The sequence below is a fragment of the Eucalyptus grandis genome, chromosome 1 (assembly GCF_016545825.1).
Source record: "Eucalyptus grandis isolate ANBG69807.140 chromosome 1, ASM1654582v1, whole genome shotgun sequence".
NCBI lineage: Eukaryota > Viridiplantae > Streptophyta > Magnoliopsida > Myrtales > Myrtaceae > Eucalyptus > Eucalyptus grandis.
The window spans coordinates 48279105-48300613 of NC_052612.1; the positions used below are offsets into that span (position 1 = coordinate 48279105).

General features: G+C 39.9%; 3 protein-coding genes across 5 annotated transcripts; 2 read left to right on the top strand and 1 right to left on the bottom strand.

Annotated features, from left to right (window-relative positions):
• The first annotated feature begins 1179 nt into the window (after positions 1-1179).
• LOC104447991 (probable membrane-associated kinase regulator 6) lies at positions 1180-3146 on the top strand. Of its 3 annotated transcripts, none has more exons than XM_018860036.2 (3): positions 1180-1407; positions 1998-2683; positions 2792-3146. In XM_018860036.2, exons 2-3 carry the CDS (start codon positions 2020-2022, stop codon positions 2893-2895), a joined length of 768 nt encoding a protein of 255 aa, XP_018715581.1. In that variant the 5' UTR covers positions 1180-1407; positions 1998-2019; the 3' UTR covers positions 2896-3146. The 3 variants fall into 3 exon arrangements, with proteins under 3 accessions (XP_018715581.1, XP_018715585.1, XP_018715583.1); XM_018860040.2 differs by lacking the exon at positions 1180-1407 and adding an exon at positions 1437-1576; XM_018860038.2 differs by lacking the exon at positions 1180-1407 and adding an exon at positions 1762-1911.
• Positions 3147-7247: 4101 nt separating this feature from the next.
• Positions 7248-9034, top strand: LOC104415267 (probable membrane-associated kinase regulator 2). The gene is made up of 2 exons (XM_010026533.3): positions 7248-8547; positions 8706-9034. The coding sequence occupies exons 1-2, from the start codon at positions 7548-7550 to the stop codon at positions 8771-8773; spliced, it is 1068 nt and encodes a 355-aa protein (XP_010024835.2). The 5' UTR covers positions 7248-7547; the 3' UTR covers positions 8774-9034.
• Positions 9035-14888: 5854 nt separating this feature from the next.
• Positions 14889-15828, bottom strand: LOC104447999 (late embryogenesis abundant protein At1g64065). Its single transcript, XM_010061766.3, has one exon. It carries the CDS (start codon positions 15690-15692, stop codon positions 15129-15131), a length of 564 nt encoding a protein of 187 aa, XP_010060068.1. The 5' UTR covers positions 15693-15828; the 3' UTR covers positions 14889-15128.
• Positions 15829-21509: the final 5681 nt, after the last annotated feature.

Sequence of the window (21509 nt, forward strand, 5' to 3'; positions counted from 1 at the left end):
TTGTGGAATCTTCTTTGGTACTAAGGTGTTGAGATTGATGTGGAGATGGGCAGGTCCTGGAATTATTAAAGGAATCTGAGCTTTTTGGAATACTGTCTCTGTGTTATGTGCTCCGTGGAACTAACTTCACTTTATTAACAGAGGATATTGCCGATGGATTCTCTCCGTGATTTTCACTGTTAAGTCACAGTGGTGATGCATCAGTTAAGCTTGTTCATTACCTCATGATTGTGAAGAAATCAAGCACACTCGAGAAAACATTCTGTTTGAAACAGTGCGCTGCTTTCTATTTAGTTTTTTAGATTCTCTTGAAGTTGCTTGGTGTCCTTTAAAGAGAGGGCAGATGGGGCCTATCACCTTTCACGTCTCTTTCCATCTCAAGCTTTTGCCCTCAAAGAAAAATTTGGGTTGATGTCCATGTCATTTGCCGACAACCATGGGACACTCTTTGTCTGCCTTTTTGTCTTGTATTTGTAGTTTGCTAGTGAATGGTATAGTTAGGTTAGCTTACATGATAATGACGGAACTTTTCCCAGCATTTAACTTTGAGAAGATTCCATTCTCATAAACAACACGGCCATTAGTGGATGCAAATGCCTGAGTTTTCCTTGCCACTTAAACTCCCTGATATTTTTATCCCCTAGTTTCTTTCTTCAGGTCTTATGTGTTGGCTAATAATGCCATCTCTCTATTTCTTAAACCGACATCACTTGAGTGTTATATATTTCCATTATCTTCCGATGCTTTCTAACTGAAATGCTTATTTTAAAAGTACTCTTAGGCTGGCTACTCTCTATGTCTTAATGATTTCATTGTCGTGCTTGTCTGCCCGACAGTTGTGGCTGGGTAGTGTGGAATTCAACCCATTGTCCCAAGTGAAGGGTTCGATCCCTCTCTGAACACGTACCTGAATCTCACCTGATAATGGCCTGCCTAGGTCGGGTGGTTTAACCCGAGCTATGGATTTGTTGGCAGGCTTCTCCGAGAAAGTTCGTTACAAAAAAGAACTATAATTCAGTGCCAGCTACTTGATAGGATATACGAGAACCGAAGAAGACCAAGAGTCGATATCGTATTCCCAGGGTTTTCCGCAAAAAGCGTACTTTTGCTGCTTCAACTGTTTTACAGTCTTCTGATGTATTCTGGCTTATCTAGAACCATGATGCTGGCTATCTTGGCATTGCATGCTTTGGTTCTAGCTGAGAAGAATATAAGCACGAGCTCGCATGCCTAATACGTAATGGGTTTCGCATAAACTGTTAGAACGTAACATCAGAAGTCAGTATTATCTTTTCTTGGGTCGGCCATAACCACCCAGGCGCGAAATGGTACTGTGCAGAGCGCAGCATGAAAGGATGATGGGAAAACAAAGGCATGCTAGGCGAAATCAGCAAATTTGTCCACTAGGTAATAAGATATTGATCAATCAGGAGCTTCTGTGGTCATGTAGCTATGGAGGCTTGCTTGAGTAGATTACTGCAGGATGCATGAATCCGTTTCCATCGGGCACAGCTACACATTTTTTATTTGAATCGGTACGAGTTCCGAAGAGACATTAGCAGACACGATCATGGAGGTGCTTAATCTCAATAGTGGCTTTGGTCTGTTGCTGCAGCTTCAAACCTAAGAATCTGTCCTGTTTTACTTTTGATGTGTCCTCTGAACTCTGCTCCCACAATTATATTACTGAGAAAAAGGGAGCATCTTGCTTGGGAAGTCTAAAGAAGAAAATATTTAAATAAGATAAAGTACCATAGTGAAAATTTTTGAGTGATTGTAGGGCTCACTTCTTGCTCCTTTTATCTTCTTTTCAAAACTTTAAATTCATTATCATGCTACCAACCACGCACATACTAATCCTAGTATGACCATTTAAACAGGCGTATGGTTTCACTATATATATAGCAGAAGGTGGGAGTCAACTAGTTTGCAAGAGGCCTGTGAAATTGTTCATTTCTATATACACATTCCTTTCTCACTTCCTTCTTCGTTTCCAGATAGACTGACCAAAAGGAGGAAATGGAAGCTTCCCAGCCTCTCTCCATTGAGAGCTTTTCCTATAGTTGGCTAGTGAACCGAAATCCCTCTGCAGAAATTACAGACGGTTCCATCAGGACCTCACTTGATGCATCAGAAGAAGCTTATTTCATTGAGATGGACCCCAGATTCCCTTCCTCCAAGAGCTTCCGCAGGAACTCCATCTCTCATGATTTCAAATTTGATTTCCCAACTTCGCAACCTTCGTTGCCTTGTGTTCACGCCGATGAGGTCTTTCGCAATGGTTATGTCTTGCCACTTTTCGTTGATCCATTGAAGCTGAAGTCCTGCGAAGCCTCCAACCCAACTCCTTCCCCGCCTCCTCCAGTTCATGTGAAGAGAACCGCGATGCCCGAGAGTAAATTGCGTTCTCCATCCTTGAGGCAGTGCCGGCGATTATCGCGGCGGATATTCCGGAAGTACTTGCATTTGTTCAGGCCGCTCGTTCAAATAATGCGAGGACACGGGACGGGACCTAGAGCAGAGGAAACTCGCAGCACAAAAAGTCAGGCAATCAAGAACTCTGTCTATCCGGTCGAGTGCTCCCCCAGGATAAGCTCTGCCTACTCTGCAGATGAATGGCGGAGGTCTTGCGATTCAGAAAGCTCCATTTATGAGGCGGTTCTCCACTGTAAAAGATCCATTGGTGAGTACTGAATTCGCTCCAGTTATCCTTTGTCATCCTGTCATCTATGCTTGTGTCCTAGGAGGTCTTCAGGAAATGACCAAAATCAATTCTCGACCTCTTTTTCAGGGAGAAGAGAAGAGGCTAAAATGGCCTCCCAGGAAGGTTCCTCGGAAGAGATGCGATGGACCAAGGTAAAAGATGAAAGACAGTTAAAGGCCAACTGGAGATAAAGAAAGCAGAACGAGATACGTCCGACCAGCTTTAACGGAAGGTCGCCGTGGGAATCTCCAACTCTTGGAGGAAAGAATATGGTTGGAACTTGTACTGTAGTTTTTTCCCAATGGAAGAAAAATCTTTGGACTGAACTTAAAAAAGATAATATTCTACTCGCCGTGCCATGTTCTTTAGCAGACTCGTCTTTTACTAATCATGTGTTATCGGTTTCTCTCTAATCTCAGTCGGACTAGTTTGTGAGATTAAATCATGAAAACTTGCTTCATGCCCGTCCCTGCACGAAGCGAAACGCAATGCTCCAAAATTGCCCTTCAGGATGTAGTAATCCTGGTTGCAAAATGAGTGACATGATTGAATTGAGGGAAAGGCAGAAACTATTCACTCTGTCCGAAACGTAATTCTGATATAAAGCAGTCGCATTGGCTCTTCATGATTGTCATTTGGTAAGAGAGGTTCTTGATACTTTTGAGTAGTCTGACTGTCCGATTTATTGGGACGAACTGACATATTGTCGATGCTGCTCTGTTGTTTTGATCTCACCCTGTACAAGCAATGCATAATGTTCGTCACGGGTACCAAATGTTCATAATAACGAACTTGCCCTGTCCAACGCAAGCGCCGGACCTGGACAGTGATTAATTCTACTTTGAGCAGCATGAACATCAACATCTCAGTCCTGTGTCAGTAACATTCGATGCTATTCAAGTTAATCACATGTGCTTACATTGCTCTCTGATCTTCGGCGCATTGATCAGAAGAGAAGCACAGGCCAATTTATTCGACCTGTCGACATATCTCGAATTCTTGACGAAGCCTAAGTCTCAGAAATCCTCCTCCTTCGAGGCAGCATTCAGTCGACTCACCTTTTATTTGTTAATGTTTATCGAAAGAGTCTCCTACACATCTTATGCATTCGATTACAATGTAATGATTGTGCCCACATGAATGTGCATCTTCTGCTAAAGCATTAGGACCGTAGATATTGTCACGCAAGAGCTAGCCCAAGATAGGCAAATGGGATTCTAATCGAACCGTCAGAACTTCTCCCGCAAGGCACGAAGTCGTACGAGACGAAACACCGGAGTACGAACAGAACGAAACCAGCCTGGACCATTCGAGGAGAACATTGACAGCTGATATGGAGTTCTTTTAGTTCTCCTTTGCGACCACCCGACGTTACGCCTTTTTCAACCGACGTTGCGCCTTTGCCGATCACTCGTTTTGGACAAGTGATGATAGAGTCCTTCCACATGTCAAACAGCAAAGATTGAAGGACATGGACAAATTACGTCAGAGGAAGGTGACATTGTTTGATGAGTCCCTTTTCGCGCTCTCTGTCACCTTCCATGGCCTGGTTTCATCGTCTTCTTCAACCTCTGCCAACAAATATGCACCAGCAAGAGTACCTTCATCTTGGGTCCTTTCCTGTTGCCCACGCATCATTATGCAGGGGGGACCGTCAACCGCGTTCGCTCTACCTGTCGCCCCTCATCACTCTTTGCTCAGCTCCAGGTACTAATTGGACTTGGCTTGAGGTTTAACCGGTGCCACGCTCGTTACTCTGCAACACAAAGTTTAGCAGGTGATGATAGAGGCCTTCTAGTCATGGAGACAACAAAATCGAGAACTAAAATTATAAAATATTATATATTTCTTTTATATGATGCATATATCGCGTGACATGCTGACATGATATCATGTACCTAATTAAGTATGAGGACCGTCGAAATCAATCAAAATGATTCGCAGCATACGTGAATCACCGATCAAGTAAGTCGCGCGGTGTCATCATTTCCACCATGGCTGCATCGTATAGGAGATTTTTCATGTAATATACGCACGGAGCATGGATTACCAGCTACCTACCGGCGCCTCTATTTATTTCTTTTGGTTGGGGAATCCACGCGAGGAAAGAATTTGGGCCTGCTCCAGTACAAAATTGCAGCTCGAAGCCCAGCCCAAAATAAGAGGCTCAGCCCACGAAGCAACTTGGACTTAGATCAGTAGACTAGTACCACGGGATTCATGTTGCCTTTCTCTCTCCCTCGAAGCCATACCATTCATCCCATATTTGCAATTTTGTAAATCGAGTCTCTCGGTCTCGACCTATCTCATTTTCTTTACTTCGCAATATCGAGATGCCCGTGCATTGTACAGGTCTCGAATTACATTTTGCCCCATTATTCTAAATGTGACAAAAACACACTTCAAGTAACAAAACTTGGTATGGATGGATATTTATGGCTCGTTTGATAACATTTCTATTCCGAATAATAATTTCTTTTTAGAAATAGTCTTTTTTTTTTATTTCTATTCCCTAAAATAATTTCTAAATAAAATAACGCGTTTTTTAACTATGCAAAATTTTTATTTCAATAATATAAAAAGAATAGGAATGTGTTTGGTCGTAGAATTTCTTTTAATTTTTTAATGTATTTTTTTTTTTTTTTTTTTTTTTTTTTTTTTAGAATTTTTTTCCTCTTTTTTCTCTTTTTTTTTCTCCCTAGCCGATGGCAATAGCGGTGGCAAGTAAGAAGAAGAAAGGAAAAAAAATGACTTACGTCTAGAAATTGTTCCAAAAAACATGAAGTTACTTTTTTTCTAGCTCTAATTTATGTTCCAAATCTATTATTGGTCACTTTTCTACTCTGGAAATAGAAAAATTAATTGACGTTACTGAAATGATTTCTATTTTCTTTCTATAACAGAAACAAAAGCATAGAAAAACAAAAGAATATGATTGTTGTCATGCACGTCCTTAAGTGCTAAAACTTCCAAAATATATACGTAAGTGTCACTTTTTTGGAAATTGGACACTTAAGTGCTAATTTCGACGATATGAAAATCTCATGTTGTATTATTTTAATAATAAAACTAGTCTATGTGGCTCGCTAGATGTCTACTCAACAATGTTTGTTCCAAAACAACGTCATTTTACCCTAAAATTTGATTTTAATGTAAATATTAATTAAATTAATAAAATCATTTTTTTTTTAAGAACAGGACAACTAATTAGCAAATGCCTTTTATAGCCCTTGCCACTACCCTTGACCATTGCTAAAAAGGGCTAGTGAAAGGGGGCAAGAGTTGGCCATATCAAGCCAAGGGACGTTGCTAGTTGAGGCATGGTCAGGCACTAGGTGAAGCCCGTCATTGGCCGTCGCCTGCGATCGACTAGGGTCATCGGCCACTAGCTAGGGCCTAGCGCCCCAATCGACCCTCACCCCACTATTGTTGACCCTTTATGGCGATGATGGTGTGGTGGTGTGGCAGTGGCCCTTTTTATGGCCCTCATTGATTTGCTGGCCTGTTTTCTCTCTTTCTCTCTCCCTATCTTTTAATATTTTAATTTTTAAAATTTTTTAGTTTATGATTTACTTTAATTAATATTTAATTTAAAAATCAAATTTCGAGGCAAAATCTTGTTTTAGACTTATCTAGCCACTTGGATAATTTTTTTAAAATAATTGCCACGTCGGTGAAAAATGTTGCCAAAAAATGTTACATTAGTAGTTTGGCCATAAATTCTTACCATTGACACTTAAATGTTCATTTTTCTCAAATTTTAGCACTTAAGCTTTTAGAAGTTTTGGTATTTAAATGTTCGTGTGTACCAAATTTTAATACCTAGGACGCCTAGCACTCTATAATTGTCGATATTGACGTGAATATTGCATAGGTCTCACATTACATTTCTCCCGTTACTCTAAATATTGACATCGACATGAATTTTCGTGAGTGGAATAATATTAAAAAAACTATAATAATGTAACTATTCGTATCGATTAAACTTGCCGCCGGAGTTCACATAGAGTATAACTTAAAGTGGATTTCCATGATTCAGGTTTATGCTCCGATGGAAACAAAACACTCAACATAGAATTCCAATGTGCATCGAATCATCATAGAAGTACGCGGAATATTTCAAGCATGTAGAACAACACGAAATGATGAGAAACACGAAAAGATGAATGGCGGTTTTTTCTCCATCTACGGAAACCCCTACTTTAATGCTGCCGATTTGGTGTGGTAATAGTTAGAAAGTCAAGTTCTTTATAGAATTTTCTATCTATAAAGAACTAGAAATGATTTCTTCGGGATCACATTCCAAATTCCATATATTTTTCAAATTCCCATTTCGAAGGAAATCCTTTTTCTTTGATGTCCATATCAATCTGCATTTGTAAAAGAGAGCTGGCCATCATTGCTTAGCCCGAGAAAGCTGGGCTACACCCGTTCAGGCCCTGCGAAAAAGGCAAAAAAAGATAAAAAATAACCCCCCACCACACCACACCACCCAACCCCCTGGAGCTGGAGCTGGAGCAGGAGCAGGCGAGCGGCCTCGCTTGCGTGCCGCAGCGATGCAATTCAGCTTTCCCCCACACCGCTCTGACGCAGCGCAGCAGCAGCAGCAGCAATCCCTGTCCTTTCCTTTGAATCGCCCTGATTTATAATATAAAAACTCTTACGTACGAAGCGATCGAATGTCTCGGATATGTTTCGCATGTCGGGAAAGTAGCGATGCATGTCGAAGTGCATGTACTGTTCGAGTCCCAACACCATATCTCTTTCTATATTAACCCCAAACCCTCTCTCAAATCTTTCGTCGAAGAGCCTCTGCCCCGTTCCATTCTTCTTCCTGTAAGCCATGGAAGCTCTCTCTTTCCTTAGGCTCTTGTGGAGACCCGCCGCCGCCGCCACAATGCCGGACGAGACGCGTAGCTCCGCCGCGAGAACGGACTACGCGTCCGACGACGAGGACGACGAGTTCTTCGAGCTGGAGCTCGCGCACTACGTCACCGACAGCGACTCCGAGGGCGGAACTGACTCCAGCGCTGCCGCTTTCGTTAAGTCCAACAACGGGATGAGACAAACGAGCCCGGCCGATGCGAAGACCCGCGACGCTTCGCGTTATTTCTCGGCTGATAAACCGGCCGTGACTCTGTCCCACCCTCCCACCGCTCCCTTTTCCAAGCGAAAGATCCTTCCCGTGGAATCGGCTTCCCAGCCTCAGTCTCCGATCTCTCTTTTCAAGTCGTCTCCCAAGCTTCGAGTCCTGATGTTCAGGAGGTCCAGGTCCAAGTCCGTGGCCGCCCCTAGCGCCAAGGCAGAGGAAACAGAGGAAACAGAGCTCAAGAAGAGCGCCAGCAGCAACATCTTCTTTGCTGTCAAACCCAGAGAAGTGCAATTAGCTCCTCCGGCGACCGATGACCCTTCGAAGAACCAGAGCAAGAATAAAGAAACCGCGGGTCCTTCGCATGGTAAGCTCGTGGAGTGCTTGTTCTCCGACGATTCTAGTTCGAAGCGTCTTTCGAAGGACGGGCTGCAGAAGTACTTGAATCTGGTGAAGCCCCTGTCCGTGGGCATCTCCAGGAGGTACAACGAAACCTTCAAGTTCCCTTCGGCCGAGTCGCCGCTGACGTCGCCCGCTTCGTCTCCGGCGGCGACGGCGGCGGTCTTTTCGCCGAGGTTGGGGAAGGGGTTTCGAGTGAGGCCGAAGCAGCTGCTGGGAAAGAGCAAGTCGGCGACTCTGGCGACGACGAGCGCGACCTCGTCGCCTGCGAGGAGGGATGGCTCGCTGGATCAGCAGCACGATGGGATTCAGGGCGCCATTTTGCATTGCAAGACATCATACTATTCCTCGCGAGGTACATAATAATACTGTAGCAGAACGTTTACTTGACATTCAACAGAGGTCTCGTCAAAATGATTCCTTCTTTTTGGTTGTATTGTTAATCCTTGGACCGAAAGAAAAGATCTCACTTTATCTCACTTTGCTCTTGCGTTTGGGTATTCATTTTTGCAGATGGATCCGTGCTATGGCGGTCAGCAAGCGATCCTTCCTCTCATGGAAAGTCAACAGATTCAGTCTGAGCTTCAACTCCGAAGCTGGCTTGGTGCTAAGCTATACCCCAAAAGACAATACAAGAAGCACGACAGAAGATCAAATAGGAACGATGTTCTGCTCTGTTTCCGAGTCTTCGTTTTCCCTCAGGAGAAACAGAGCTAGAGCGTGTAGGACTTTAAGCTGCTGTAGTTTCTCAGCTTTTGTAAATGTTCTTGAAAAAGCGGTCAATGTTGTAACTTTGATCGATCATGGACACGCTGGCTTGTAAATGATCAGTGTTAATAGTGACGGTTGATCTTTCGGCAGTCAAGATTCGTGCGTCTGCTTTCTCTTGCCCCTTGCACAGGTCTTTCTAATCAGTCCCTAAAATCTTAAATAAAAATCATTGCCTTATGGTAGTAATTTGTGTAATTTTTATACTAGAGGATATGAAAATCCACAAGTATAGTCATTATTCATTATGATGTGGAACATTAGGATGAGGTCCCGACTGTTCACATTAAAAAAAAAGTCCGCTGATTTTCTGCATTACTAGCAGCCTTCATGCTGTGTATGTCATTTGGCTTTTCAGCCATTCATAAATCAACTTTGAACTGTTGAACGAGTGAAAGAAAGATAAATCTAAAACATCAGTATTGAAAAGTTCATGAACAAAAGCTTTAGATAAACTTTTGATTTCATCTTTAAAATACTAAAGAAATTAAAAAGTTAAAAGTGAGAGTACGTCGCCAGAGAAAAAGAAAAGAAAAGACGAGCGTTTGATTTCAATGATGTGATGAGATTATTTCACTGACACAATTACTTCATTACGTTGCAGTCAATGGAGTACAGCTTTGTGTCTCTACCATCCATCCGGTGTCTATCTATTTATCTGCACAAAGGCACTTGTTTGGTTTTTATTTTATTTTTTACTTTGTTTTCCTGAGAGAAACCCAGAGGCAGAGCGAAAAGTTTACATGGCTTTGGCGGCACCTCCCAAAGAAAAACTTCACCCAAGTCTAAGATCATCCATTTAAAAATATAAATAATTCATGAATTTTTATTTAATATACAAATCCCTAAAATTTTAATTTATTCAATATGATTTTAAACTTTAGCCTCATATATAATATGATATATGTTCAATTTAGTTTCTGATCACATTGAACATTTTCATATGGTTTAAATACTACATTGAATATGTACTAAAAATCTATAGATCACATTAAATAGATTAAAAGTTTAGAAATTATGTCGAACATTAGGTTAAAATTCAGGGTTCACATTAAATAAATTAAAAATTTAGCAATCATATTATACATTGAATCAAAATTCATGAATTATTTGTACCATTATCCTTTTAGAAATGTGTGCAGTATTGGAACTTGAAGACCTAATCTCAAGCGATAAGATCAAATTTTGAAACAACGGTGTCAAAAATCGATAATTTAATTATAGGATTTAGTGCCCGGCATCAACATCTCTCAAAGGCTCGATCCTCTGAGAAGACGACCCAGTAACACTTCCATGAACGAGACCTCAACCTGCGAGAGTTACTTTCATTGGCTGCTAATCGTATAAATAACTCATTTACTGATAGGGACCACAACAGGGCAACCTTAAAACTTGCCAGAGATGCCAACTTACCCCTAAACTAAGTGCCCTCGTTGACCTCGTTCGAGTCCATAGTCCATCCATTTTTCAAATACGAATGTAGAAGGCGCAGGGGCAGGAGACCGAGAAGGTTGAGAAAACAAAGAGGTCTCGTGCGCTTCGAGGTGGACGAGGAATGGCGATAATTCACTGCATTGCAGGAACCCACGGACATGGAGTCGCCCTTTCTGCTTGGGGGGTTCCTCAAGATCGAGAGAGAGACGCAGTGCAATGCATCTGATTCAGAGTTCTAACCCAACAAAAGCCCGACCAAAGTTGGATCTCCTCCGAAGACCATTCGATCTGCACTGTTCTGTTCCCCTCCCCCTGTCCGGATCGTGCGCCTCCATGTCCCAACGCTGGCAAATTCCTGTTTTGGGATCCTTCCTAGTTCATTGGACGAGAAGGTGATTTGGAGGCAGTTCAATGGATCTTGCCCTGCTGGGGGGAAATTTCTTTTTTTGCGCAATTAATCGTCCTTGAAACATGAAATGTCGGCTTCCAATGATTTATCCTTAGAATGACCAGCTGCGCCTAACAGGCACGGCTGCGTGTAGACTTCGGAGCTTATCTGATTTCGTAATAATCAACCTACCGACCTTTCTTTTTTAGCATCCACACATGTATCGTACAAAAAAGTAATATAAAAATGATGCCTTGAACAAGTATTTATTAATTGTTATAATAAAAAGTGCCAACAGTCGCTCTGAGAAGGCACCCTCGCCCGGCATAGTGCATAGGACGATGGCGAGGCAAGCGGAGGATGATGACCACGATCCCAGCCTCGTGCCTATCCTTATTTATCTATCTGTTGAATTTTCATAAACACCGAAGATTTTAATAATAATGAGAGGCTGCTTGATTGTTTCTATGGCTCAATAGATCACATTGGCATAACATGTGGTATCAGTGTTTCGTAAAGTCATAATACGTCTACTCGGATGATCGAATAGGAGATTTGCACCGAAGGTTATTCTTGAGTCCAGAACATTTGAACAGTGCAGAGAGGTTAAATGCAAGTTTCCTCACAGCATAAATGATCCAGGTCCAAAACCACGAGGTTGCCAGTTCCTGGAAACACATTTTCCTTCTCTCTCTGTTTTTCATTTTTCATTTTTTTCAATTTTTTACCGATGTCAACTTTTCATAGGGTCATCAATTTTTTCAAGCTGATTTGTCGAATTACCGATTCGTTCCAACAGATGCATTCGATTTCTTTTTATTTTGACATATATTTTCTATGTAAATAGGCCTCTTAAGTGTGGACCGACGATCATGAAGCTGGTAGAACAGCCCAGCCCATCCCAGCCCAACCCAGCCCAACCCAGCCCAACCCAGCTCATCAGAAGATTAAGAAGCCAAGACAGGACGAAGTATTGTGGCCAAGAATCACGAAAATAAAAAGAAACGGAAAATTTGTAGCACGGAATATTATAAATTCCATGTTTCGCATTTATTTCTTGACATCATAAGTACCTGAATTATTATTCGTTTTACAGTCCAATACCTATTTGTTTTTCTGTTGAGTAAGGTAACTTTTTAAATATTATTCATATAAGATATCTGTTAATTGGAGCGTTATATTATATCATATTTACTCAGTTGAATTATACATGAAGTCAAAAGGAATAACATAAAAAGCTGTGTGATTTTATTTTTTAAAATCAACATATAATTTTGTTTTGTCTTCTTTCTCTCCCATTTTAATTTCTTTCCTTCTTCTTGTTCCACTTCTTTCTTGTTACACCCCCAGTCAAATCTTGCGGTCGTCTCCTCCATCCACTACCACCATTGCGATGTCGGCATTCTAATGGCCATAACAATCCAGTCACAAATGGCTATTCGAGTTGGAGCTGCATGGCCTCCGCACAATAGATCCAAAGGTTGCACAACTTATGGGGGGATCGCCGTCCTTGTGATGGTAATTATGGGTGGCGGCGACGGTGGCGGTGGCGGTTGAAGGTGATGACCCTAGCGGTCGTGGAGATGGTGGTCGTGCTTGGTGGCGGCGCCAGCGGTCCCCGGGAGTGGTTGATGATGAATTGATGATGGAGGCACAAGGGCTATGGACGTTGCCGACTGGCAGTGACGGCCGGTGGTCTTGAAGTCGAGAGATACAGAGAGAGAAGAATGAAGGAAAGAAGAGTTGAATGACTTGGCGAACAAGTGGGGGCCACGTCACCATATCGGACGGTCACTTAACGACATTAGGGCCCCGTTAGTGGCTACTAGTGTGTTCTGTGCACGAATTTAACGGAGGGATGAGTGTAATTCGCAAACTCGAGGTATTTGATTGTGAAAAATAGTTTAGATGCTTGATTAAAAATTGGGCAGAAGTCGCCTTTTATCCACATCAATTCCACGTGCGTTTGACTTTGCTTGGTTATGTTCAACTTCAACACGAACCAGAAAATATTCTCTCCACTAACATAAATTGCATTTGCATGCAATTAGCAATAGATGACAATTTTCAAACTCTTTTACTAGAAAAGAAACTCTAAAATTAGCAAAAGATCGTTTACTAAAAACTAAAGTCTCTACCCTATTTAGTGAGCACATTAGTTTGATTTGGCACCACGATGATAGTGACCGACTTAAATGGTAAAGGAGTTTGTTCCTCTTCTTGTGGTTTGTGTTCATGAGCTTCATCGGGAGCACTCTAAGAATATAATTCTAATTCTACCGTGCTGATGTCAGGTGCAGCTTACAGAACGATGGATCGGTTGAGTAACGAGAGCAAAATATAACGGCAGTTCGCGAGTACAAAACCTTCGTTTGAAGCACAAATAAAGGGGGAAAAAATAGAGAACTGTCGTGAGCATCTACGGATTCAACTTGTGAAGGGATAATTGCTTTGCTGTATAGCAGGGCTTTAGCATCATGGCATGTCGATGTCTGCACTTTTTCGTTTCTCTTTTTTCCATTTTTCTGAACTCCAATACAAGCAAAGCATTTCAGATGCCACTGTCCAGCTGGTGATGATGATAAACCGAAGATTTGCCCCGCTTTCACGTTTTTCCATGTGAATCTGGTCAGGCCAGGTGGGGAACCCAGAAAGACCGACAGTCTATGACCATCAACTTGCTTCTTAGATCATTGTCTTCTGATAGATTAATGTGCGGAGATCTTATTAACATTTCTTTGTATACAATAAGATAAAGCATCGCTCCCCGGTCCAGTACTTTCATGGGGAATAACGCTCCCGCTTGGAAATCTTCTTTTGGAATGGAAAAGCAGCATCGTGATATATGTGTTCAAAAGAAAGTTATAACATCTATACCTAACGTAGCATGTTACCTTTATTTGCTCATTTTTTATGCTATGACCTAATAATGACAAAGTTCACATAGACCCGTTAAACGGATGGATTGGGTTATAAAATGATATTGTTAAAATAATTTATTTTTAAAAAGCTTATTTCTTTTATATATATATATATATATATATATTAAAATGGAATTGCTAAAATAGTTTTATACAACACAAATTTAATGGACAATTTTTATAATTTTTAAAATAATTATTTAAAAAATCGAATTTTAATTATTTTTATTTTTTAAAAATAATTTTTAATAATTTTTTTTTTTTTTAAATATAATTCTCTCTCTCTCTCTCTCTTCTTCTTCTTCTTCTTTGGTCGGTTGCCAATGACGACAATAGCCGGCAATCGACCATAGGCGAGCCTCGCCAACAACTCTCTCTCTGTTCTTCTTCTTCTTTGGTCGGCTGCCAACCACAACAATAGCCCGCAACCATAGGCGAGCCTTGCCAGATGTCTCGAGCTCGCCCCTTGCCAAATCTAGCGAGCCTTGAGCCTCGCTCAATGTTGGCAAGCTCAAGCTCGCCTGACGCTGGCCATTGCCGTGCCAACCACCGGAAGGAGGAAGAAGAAAGAAAAAAAAGAAAATTAAAATTTAAAAAATTATAATTTTGACTTTTATAAAAAAAAAATATTTTTGTAAAGTTAAAGAGGGAAGGAAGAAATTGTGAGGTTTTGGTTGAAAATGGATTCTAAATCCAACCCATTTAAGACCCACTTAAGACTCATCTATCTTAAGTCTTTAATTGTTAAACCTATTTAACTAGTTTCTTAAAAAAATAAGTGACCCATTTATGATTTAAATGAGTCATATATGGGTCCAAGACCCATTTTGCCACCTCTAAGTTCACGGTATCCCATTACACTAGTTGAGGGAAAAGAAATGCAAAGAAGGTGTACTACAGTTTTTCCTTTTCTAAATTAAGAACATATATGCCACATAAAATGTTGTGCACTTATTGATTGATACAATGAACGAAAAAGTAGCTAATACATGACGTGGGTTGCACAATGTACACATGCATCTAAGTTTAGCATAATCGATGATGCTAATGAATGTTGAAATGGTTCGGTTTGTTTCCTGTGAATCAAACACCCAAAAGAGCCTTGGACCCAAAAAAAAAAAAACTAAAAAAGAGTACTTTAGGCGGTGAGGTTTTGCACAGGAAGTAGATATCGAGCTCAATGCAGAACACTCAAAATGGTCTTTAAAAGCCGAATTCAATCCGATAAGAACAACAAATTCATGTCACGAAAAGGATGTGCAAATGAGAGGCCTGTCGACAATATCCCTCTCCACAAACCAAAGAAGCATAGCGAACACTGGCAACAAAAAAAAGAAAAACCGAAGAATCGAACTGACTTGAAAAATAAAGAAATCAATTAAGAAAAAGTAAATTACAACGAGTATGCATTGTATCCATGTTATTTCACTTGCACTTCAAGTTCTTGATCACTTTGGCTTTAGTATCCACGTCCATTGTGCAATTCATTTCCGCAGATTTCTTCTTCTTGAAAATCTTGAACAGCACAACCTTTCCACTCAACTTGGCATGTCCACTCAACGTCAATGTCCCCGAATTGACGTCGCTCCTAAACTGTGTAGCCGACGAGAATTTTTTAGAGCCAACCGAGGCCGTCACGTTCATCCTTTTTGTGGATCTTGCTTTCGCCTTGGCCTTCATGATATCGGCACTTCCGACAGTGGCACCTTGATAGGAGATCGTCGCGCTGGTGCTGTCAAACTTGAAGTGGCCGAAGTTGGTGTTCTTGACGGCGACCTCTGCACGGAGCTGCATGCCGAAGGAAGGCGACGTGGACGAAGTGTTGAGCTTGAGATTTTCAACAGTGGCGGAGCTGAGCCGGACTTTCGGGTTCCGGATACGCATTACCAGGAGCACGAAGAGGAGGATGATGGCAGTCTGTGCTATCACGCCGGCTATGACGTAGGCGACGATCTTTTTCTTCCGGCGAGGGTGAAGCCGGTCGGCCATTGCTCTTTTCTTGGTTTTTGGAGTAACAATTCAAGGGTTTGAGATTGCCTTTGTCGTCTTTCCTTTTTCTCTCTGCTGTGAGAACTCTGTGATATTGGAGGCGATCCGACAATGCGGGATGAGAAACAGAGAGATTAAAGGGTATGTGACGAGATTTTAAAAGCTTCGAGGGTGTATTTATACGAGGGTTTGTGTATGGGTCCGTTAAGACACTTTTAGTGGAGGGCCTACTTGTGCTTGTGTTGATCGTGAATAGTTGCCTTATCCCTACCCTTTGTAATCCTTTTAGCCCTCAAAGTTTGCAATAAAGTATATTTACTTGGGAAATCACCTTGCGGTTTACGTTGTTTTTGGGTAAAAATTAGTAACCCTAGATAGATCGGGACCGTTGGAAAGCCGAGATATCAAGAGGGATGACGTGGAAAAGGAAAATGATTTCGACAAACTCTTTGGACTAAAGTGGGTCGCACAAGTTGGAAATATTCCATGTGGAAAAAGTAGGCTCCTCTAAGAGGTTTCACATTAATTTTCCATTTTTTGCCTTTTTTGTCACTTTTCTTCTTTAGAGTGTGTGAATCAGAAGATCCAAATGGCTCATAACTTCCAATCGGAGGGTAGTTCAATTGTTGTTATTTATTACTAAGGAGGGAAAGAAGAAATAAAGTCCATGAAAAACCAGAATAACATAAAATATGCAAGGCCTGTTTATAACGTAGCACTGCAGCTACTAGCTAAAATATTTGCAATTTCTTTTTCTTAGGAATTAGAGATTGTTTTTTGCATATATTTTGTGTACAAAGAAAGACATTTTTAAAAATTGTAGTTCTACACGATAATATATTATATTATATGAAATGAAGCTTTTTGTGCCCATAAATCTCACATCATTATCAATCTTGACTTGTGTTAAACATATTTCTCTCCTAACTGAGATTAGGGTTTTTCTCAACTTGCAATCTTTCACATGTTCAATCGCGACCATTGAAAGAGACTAACATCCTCTATCTTGGGTTGATTGATTATGGCCTTTGATTGTATACTTCGTAGTCTCAAGCACTCCAACATCAAAACCAAGATTGACTTTGCGACTTCGACTAGTTAGAATTTCACCATTATCAAGCAATGAACTTCATTAGGGCTGATTAAGCTAGGGTACAATACAGAGTTAGATTTCAGCTCCAAGTGTTGGCCCTAGGTACATCCGGTGAAATAATTTCTGCTGATCTAGAAAAAGATGGCCAGCGGTCCACCAACTGGATTCGCATCTTTTCTGTTTTCCTCTATCTTCAAACCAAGGTAAGAAATCTTGGAAAGATAGCGTGGCAGAAAAAGGGAGGGTGAACGGTGAAGTAGTTTCCAAGCAAGCATCGTTGATTAAGCAGCATTCAACATATGGGAGCGGCGAAAAGAAAAAAAATAGTGCGAAAACTTCTTAGCAAGCAATCAATTGCAAGAACTTTTAAGGGAAAAATGATGGTGAATTATAGAGACATATACTCCAGTTTCGGCAAGGTTGGAGCAATTTTCAAATCAAAACTAATAATTTATTCGGCTCGAAAAATGCTTTAAATTGAGAGAAATAATAGAAAGGTTAATAATGCTAGAAATATGGACCCGAAAAATAACTTATGAATAAAGGTTCTGATTATTAGATAATGATGGGGGAGCCCTAAAACTTGTGGTTGATTCTGCATTTTAATCCTAAAAATTTTGTTTTGTGCACTCAAATCTTAAAATTTACGTACTTTATGCACTTTCTTTCAATTTGCTTTTTTTTTATGAACGGAAAATCTCAAGTAAAACTTTTATTATTCCTTCGTAAGCGTGACTTTGTGTTGAATGGATAAAAGAGAAGGTCACCTGGACTTGCCGTCCTAAAAAGACAATAATAAAAAGCTAAAGTGCTAAATCGGAACGAGTGTTAGGACTGAATTACACGAAGGAAAATTTTAGGACCAAAGTATCGGACCGGCACAGATTTTACGACTCCTGATGTTAAATCCAGTTCAGAACCCCATCCCGAGGTGTGGGCCGTACCGTCTCGGATCCAATCAAAACCCATCTTTTGGGATGGAAAATGAACGGGCCCAAGTTCGTTTCCCACATTCAGTTCTAGGACAAGTCAACATGCTCAACTTCACATCAGCAGGAAAAGCAAACAACGTGTTCTTGAATTCAAATCATAGACTAAACTCGACAAATCATATGGTATTGAACGGAATCATTCTTCTAAAATTTAAACATCAACCTTTGGAAAAAAAATGAGTCATTGCTGAGATGAATTTACTGGAATATATGATGATCTTAGCATGAGCAAATCGAATTAATTTACTATTCTTTGATTAATGACCATAAAACAATCACCATGGCAAATCATGTGAATCCATGCATAACCTCACAAATGAAATGTTAGTTCCTATGCTGACTAGTTACTCAGCCAAATTGAGGGGGAGAAGCATTCAGGCTGATGAATCTAGGGCCAGGAGCAAACTGTTGTTTGGAATTCCCCAGATTTATTGATTAAGTACTTTTGGGTCCTATATTTGATGCCCGCACAGTAAATTCTACAACCAATCCAGAAATTATTGATCTTTCCTATCCTTTTTACTCAAAGAAAAACTCCAAGAAATATTCACAGGCTCATATGGTGAAATATATACTAGAATTTCCAATTATACGGCATTTAATTTAGTGCTGCAAATTTGAATTTCTTAACTTTCAAATTACATTTATTTAAGTTACTTCGAAAACTTGGATTGTGAGAAATGCCGATGTCATATTATTCTGATGATAAAGTCACTCCAATGTGATTATTTTGTCGATAATGTCACATTAGCTTTTTTGTCAAGAAATTGGCTGATGGAGCTTAAATAGATGGATTTTGAAAGCTTAGGAACTTAAATGATCGAGTAAAGTTATCACACAAAACTGAGCATGGTACAAAATATTTGAAACTTTCAGCATACTATTTTGGCTTATATGTAAGTTTATAGACGCATATAATAATAGCCGGAAAATGCATATTAGATTACTAAGTCATAGAGCGCAAAGAAAAACTATTTATGGGAAGAGAAAAGTCATTAAATAATTCATCAAAATGACTTGAAGGAGGCCGATATTAGGTCACTAAGTCAGGAGAAGTATAATCACAGAATAATGATTATGGCGTGCTTTATCATGCTTATACATGAGCGAGAAAAACGTCATTTCATCAGTGTGGGGCATGCAGCTCGCATCACCTATACGAACAATAGCATGAGACACATCAAGCCCCCATTAAAATCAATGATTCAAAGTGCATTTATTTTGTAAAAAATAAATAATTTAAAATATCATTTTTTAACAATGATTACTAATATCATTTACAAAAATGAACGAATAAAATATATTTTCATTGTCCATGAAAATGTTTCATAATTAATTATTATCGATAACAAAAAACATTGTTCATCAAATAATTATTTCAAGGAATCCAAGTTATCATCTTTAGAAAAAGTGTTTTTAAATCATCGATTTTCTTTAAAAAAAAGACAAATAAGAAAAACTGTTGTGGGAAAATTGTTTTCCTACTTTTCAATAAGACTTTACTAATATAACAATTTCTGGTTATTATGAAAATAACAATTTATTGTAAGTCATAAATTTTTGTAGGAGTGAATCTCGAAATAATTTATAATTATTTGTTATTTGATTCTTCGTGATTAAAAACATATTGTTATTTTTATAGTAGATTAAATACTGTTATCCAATTATTTTTCTTTATAGTATTTGGATAATGGAAAACTAATCGGAAAACGTTTTTAATGAATTGAAAATAATGAGCTTAGATTGGGGAAAAGCGACTTCCCTATTGGCAAGAAGAAAAATGCAATTTTTAAATCATTATGCAAATGAAAACTATTTATTTTTTTATTATAAATTTTTCGTGAAATAAATACCACGTCGGACGCATTGTCCAGAATGGTTGTTCACCCATTGGGTGAATGCAATCATGTGTATACGACCTATACTTGTCAATATGACCTATACTTATCAATGAACATTGGGACCTCCCTCAAGTGAACCAAACATAATATGGAGGGATGTCAGGTCATTTTCTGGGCTTTCGGGCTTAGGATCATCTCTCTTTGTTTTGGTCGAATTCTCTTGCCAAGAAAACCTCACTGGCTTGGAAGTTTTGTCTCTGCTCGGTCGTTTTTTCCCCGTGTCCAGACGAGGAGCTTTCGCCCTTTCTTTTCAACTTGTCGACGAATGATGCGACATTCACGGCTAATGGACCGCATCCGAGCATGGACAAGTCACGGATGTGCTACGAACTGATGATAACGTCGTCGTGAAGTGCCGCTCTCGTGATCAGTGAGAAAGAATATTTCCAATAAAAAATTTCGTACGGTATAACCTATCTATACGGCCTATCCAATGAAATATCGCCATTTTCAATACATAGTACACAATCATGTCTCGATCCAACAGTTCACACATCACCATCATTTCATTTGATATGAACATACAAATAGAGTATAAACTAGCGGCTCACAATAATATAACTTACATATGAAGAGCCCCGCTTCACTTATTAACTTAAATGATTGAATTGAACCTTTTTGTATGGTGTCACGGCACAGTTCGAAAGTTCAAACCCTAGCATTCTCAATTTCTCGTGGTGGATTCACAACCTGTTCCCGGAATAAGAGCTTTTAATATTTGAAATGGGCTGTCACATGATTCTTCCTCACTGAGTTGGCTCGAGGCCACGCCTCTGTCCTCTTGCTGGTTTACCCATCCCGTCTCTGGGATCACATTACTCTTCGGATATTTCTCTCTAAGTCCCTGCTGCTGGGCATCCTCAACTAATCTTTGGGCCCGCTGAATCTCAAGCCTTATATTTTATGTGACTAATTAATCCCAATTCGTACGTTTGTGCTGAAGCTTCCCGTCAAGAAGAAAATTGCTGAATTTTGGTGCAGAAATGATTCGTTTTTTCTTGTCACGGACCTCAATCAGGACATTGCTCAAATAATTGGACGGCATCATATTACACCCTTTTTTGCAGGCCATCAAATGCATTAAATATTCTCTACTCTCCTTGTGACACCATATGAGATCTCGTACAAATGATGTAGTCTTAAGACCTGCAAGTTTGTCATCTTATAAGCTTCTTCCGATGAACTCTTAAAAATGCATGCACGGAGTCAATCCAAGTTTTTCGACGCTGAATTATCTTGTTCATAGGCATACACTGCAACAGATACGTTCAGTCGAGGAACCATGGTAAATATTATGTATATAAACGATGGAATTAATAAAAAATTAGAAAATAAAAAAAGTAAATGAGACACTAAATTTGTGTGATTTTGTCAATGCGACCTACTCTACATGGACACTAGGACAATATTCCATTATAGGTTAAGTGATTCTTACGGTTACACAAATACTTTTAATGTTATATCACTTTTTACATGGTCAAATCACATGCATCCGGATTTTTTTCACTTTCATATGATTGGATTTCGTTCGACGGGTTAAACTCAAGACATTATTCTAGCAACGGAACTATTAGAATTTAGAAGTCTATAATAATGACATGTCACGTCTGAAATGCAGCGTGACCACAAATCTCGTAATTTTTTGTTATAAGATCATATGTCAATTTGAGTTTACGAAATTGAGAGGACACAGGGTGTTCTAGTTCTGTTGGGGGAACATGACGATTGTAATTGGCCATAGTCCCAATTATAGATATTTAGTCCTTTAGAGTTATATCTGGCGTGGATACCTTCGAACCTTTTCAATGCCAATCTCTTTCATATCCCCACC

What these genes read in the sequence shown, in the direction of transcription:
- LOC104415267 (XM_010026533.3), top strand. Translation starts at nt 7,548, where the DNA reads ATGGAAGCTCTCTCTTTCCTTAGGCTCTTGTGGAGACCCGCCGCCGCC. An exon ending in ATCATACTATTCCTCGCGAG is followed by an intron (nt 8,548 to 8,705) that starts GTACATAATAAT and finishes TCATTTTTGCAG; the next exon opens with ATGGATCCGTGCTATGGCGG.
- LOC104447991 (XM_018860036.2), top strand. Translation starts at nt 2,020, where the DNA reads ATGGAAGCTTCCCAGCCTCTCTCCATTGAGAGCTTTTCCTATAGTTGG. An exon ending in CCACTGTAAAAGATCCATTG is followed by an intron (nt 2,684 to 2,791) that starts GTGAGTACTGAA and finishes CCTCTTTTTCAG; the next exon opens with GGAGAAGAGAAGAGGCTAAA.
- LOC104447999 (XM_010061766.3), bottom strand. Translation starts at nt 15,692, where the DNA reads ATGGCCGACCGGCTTCACCCTCGCCGGAAGAAAAAGATCGTCGCCTAC.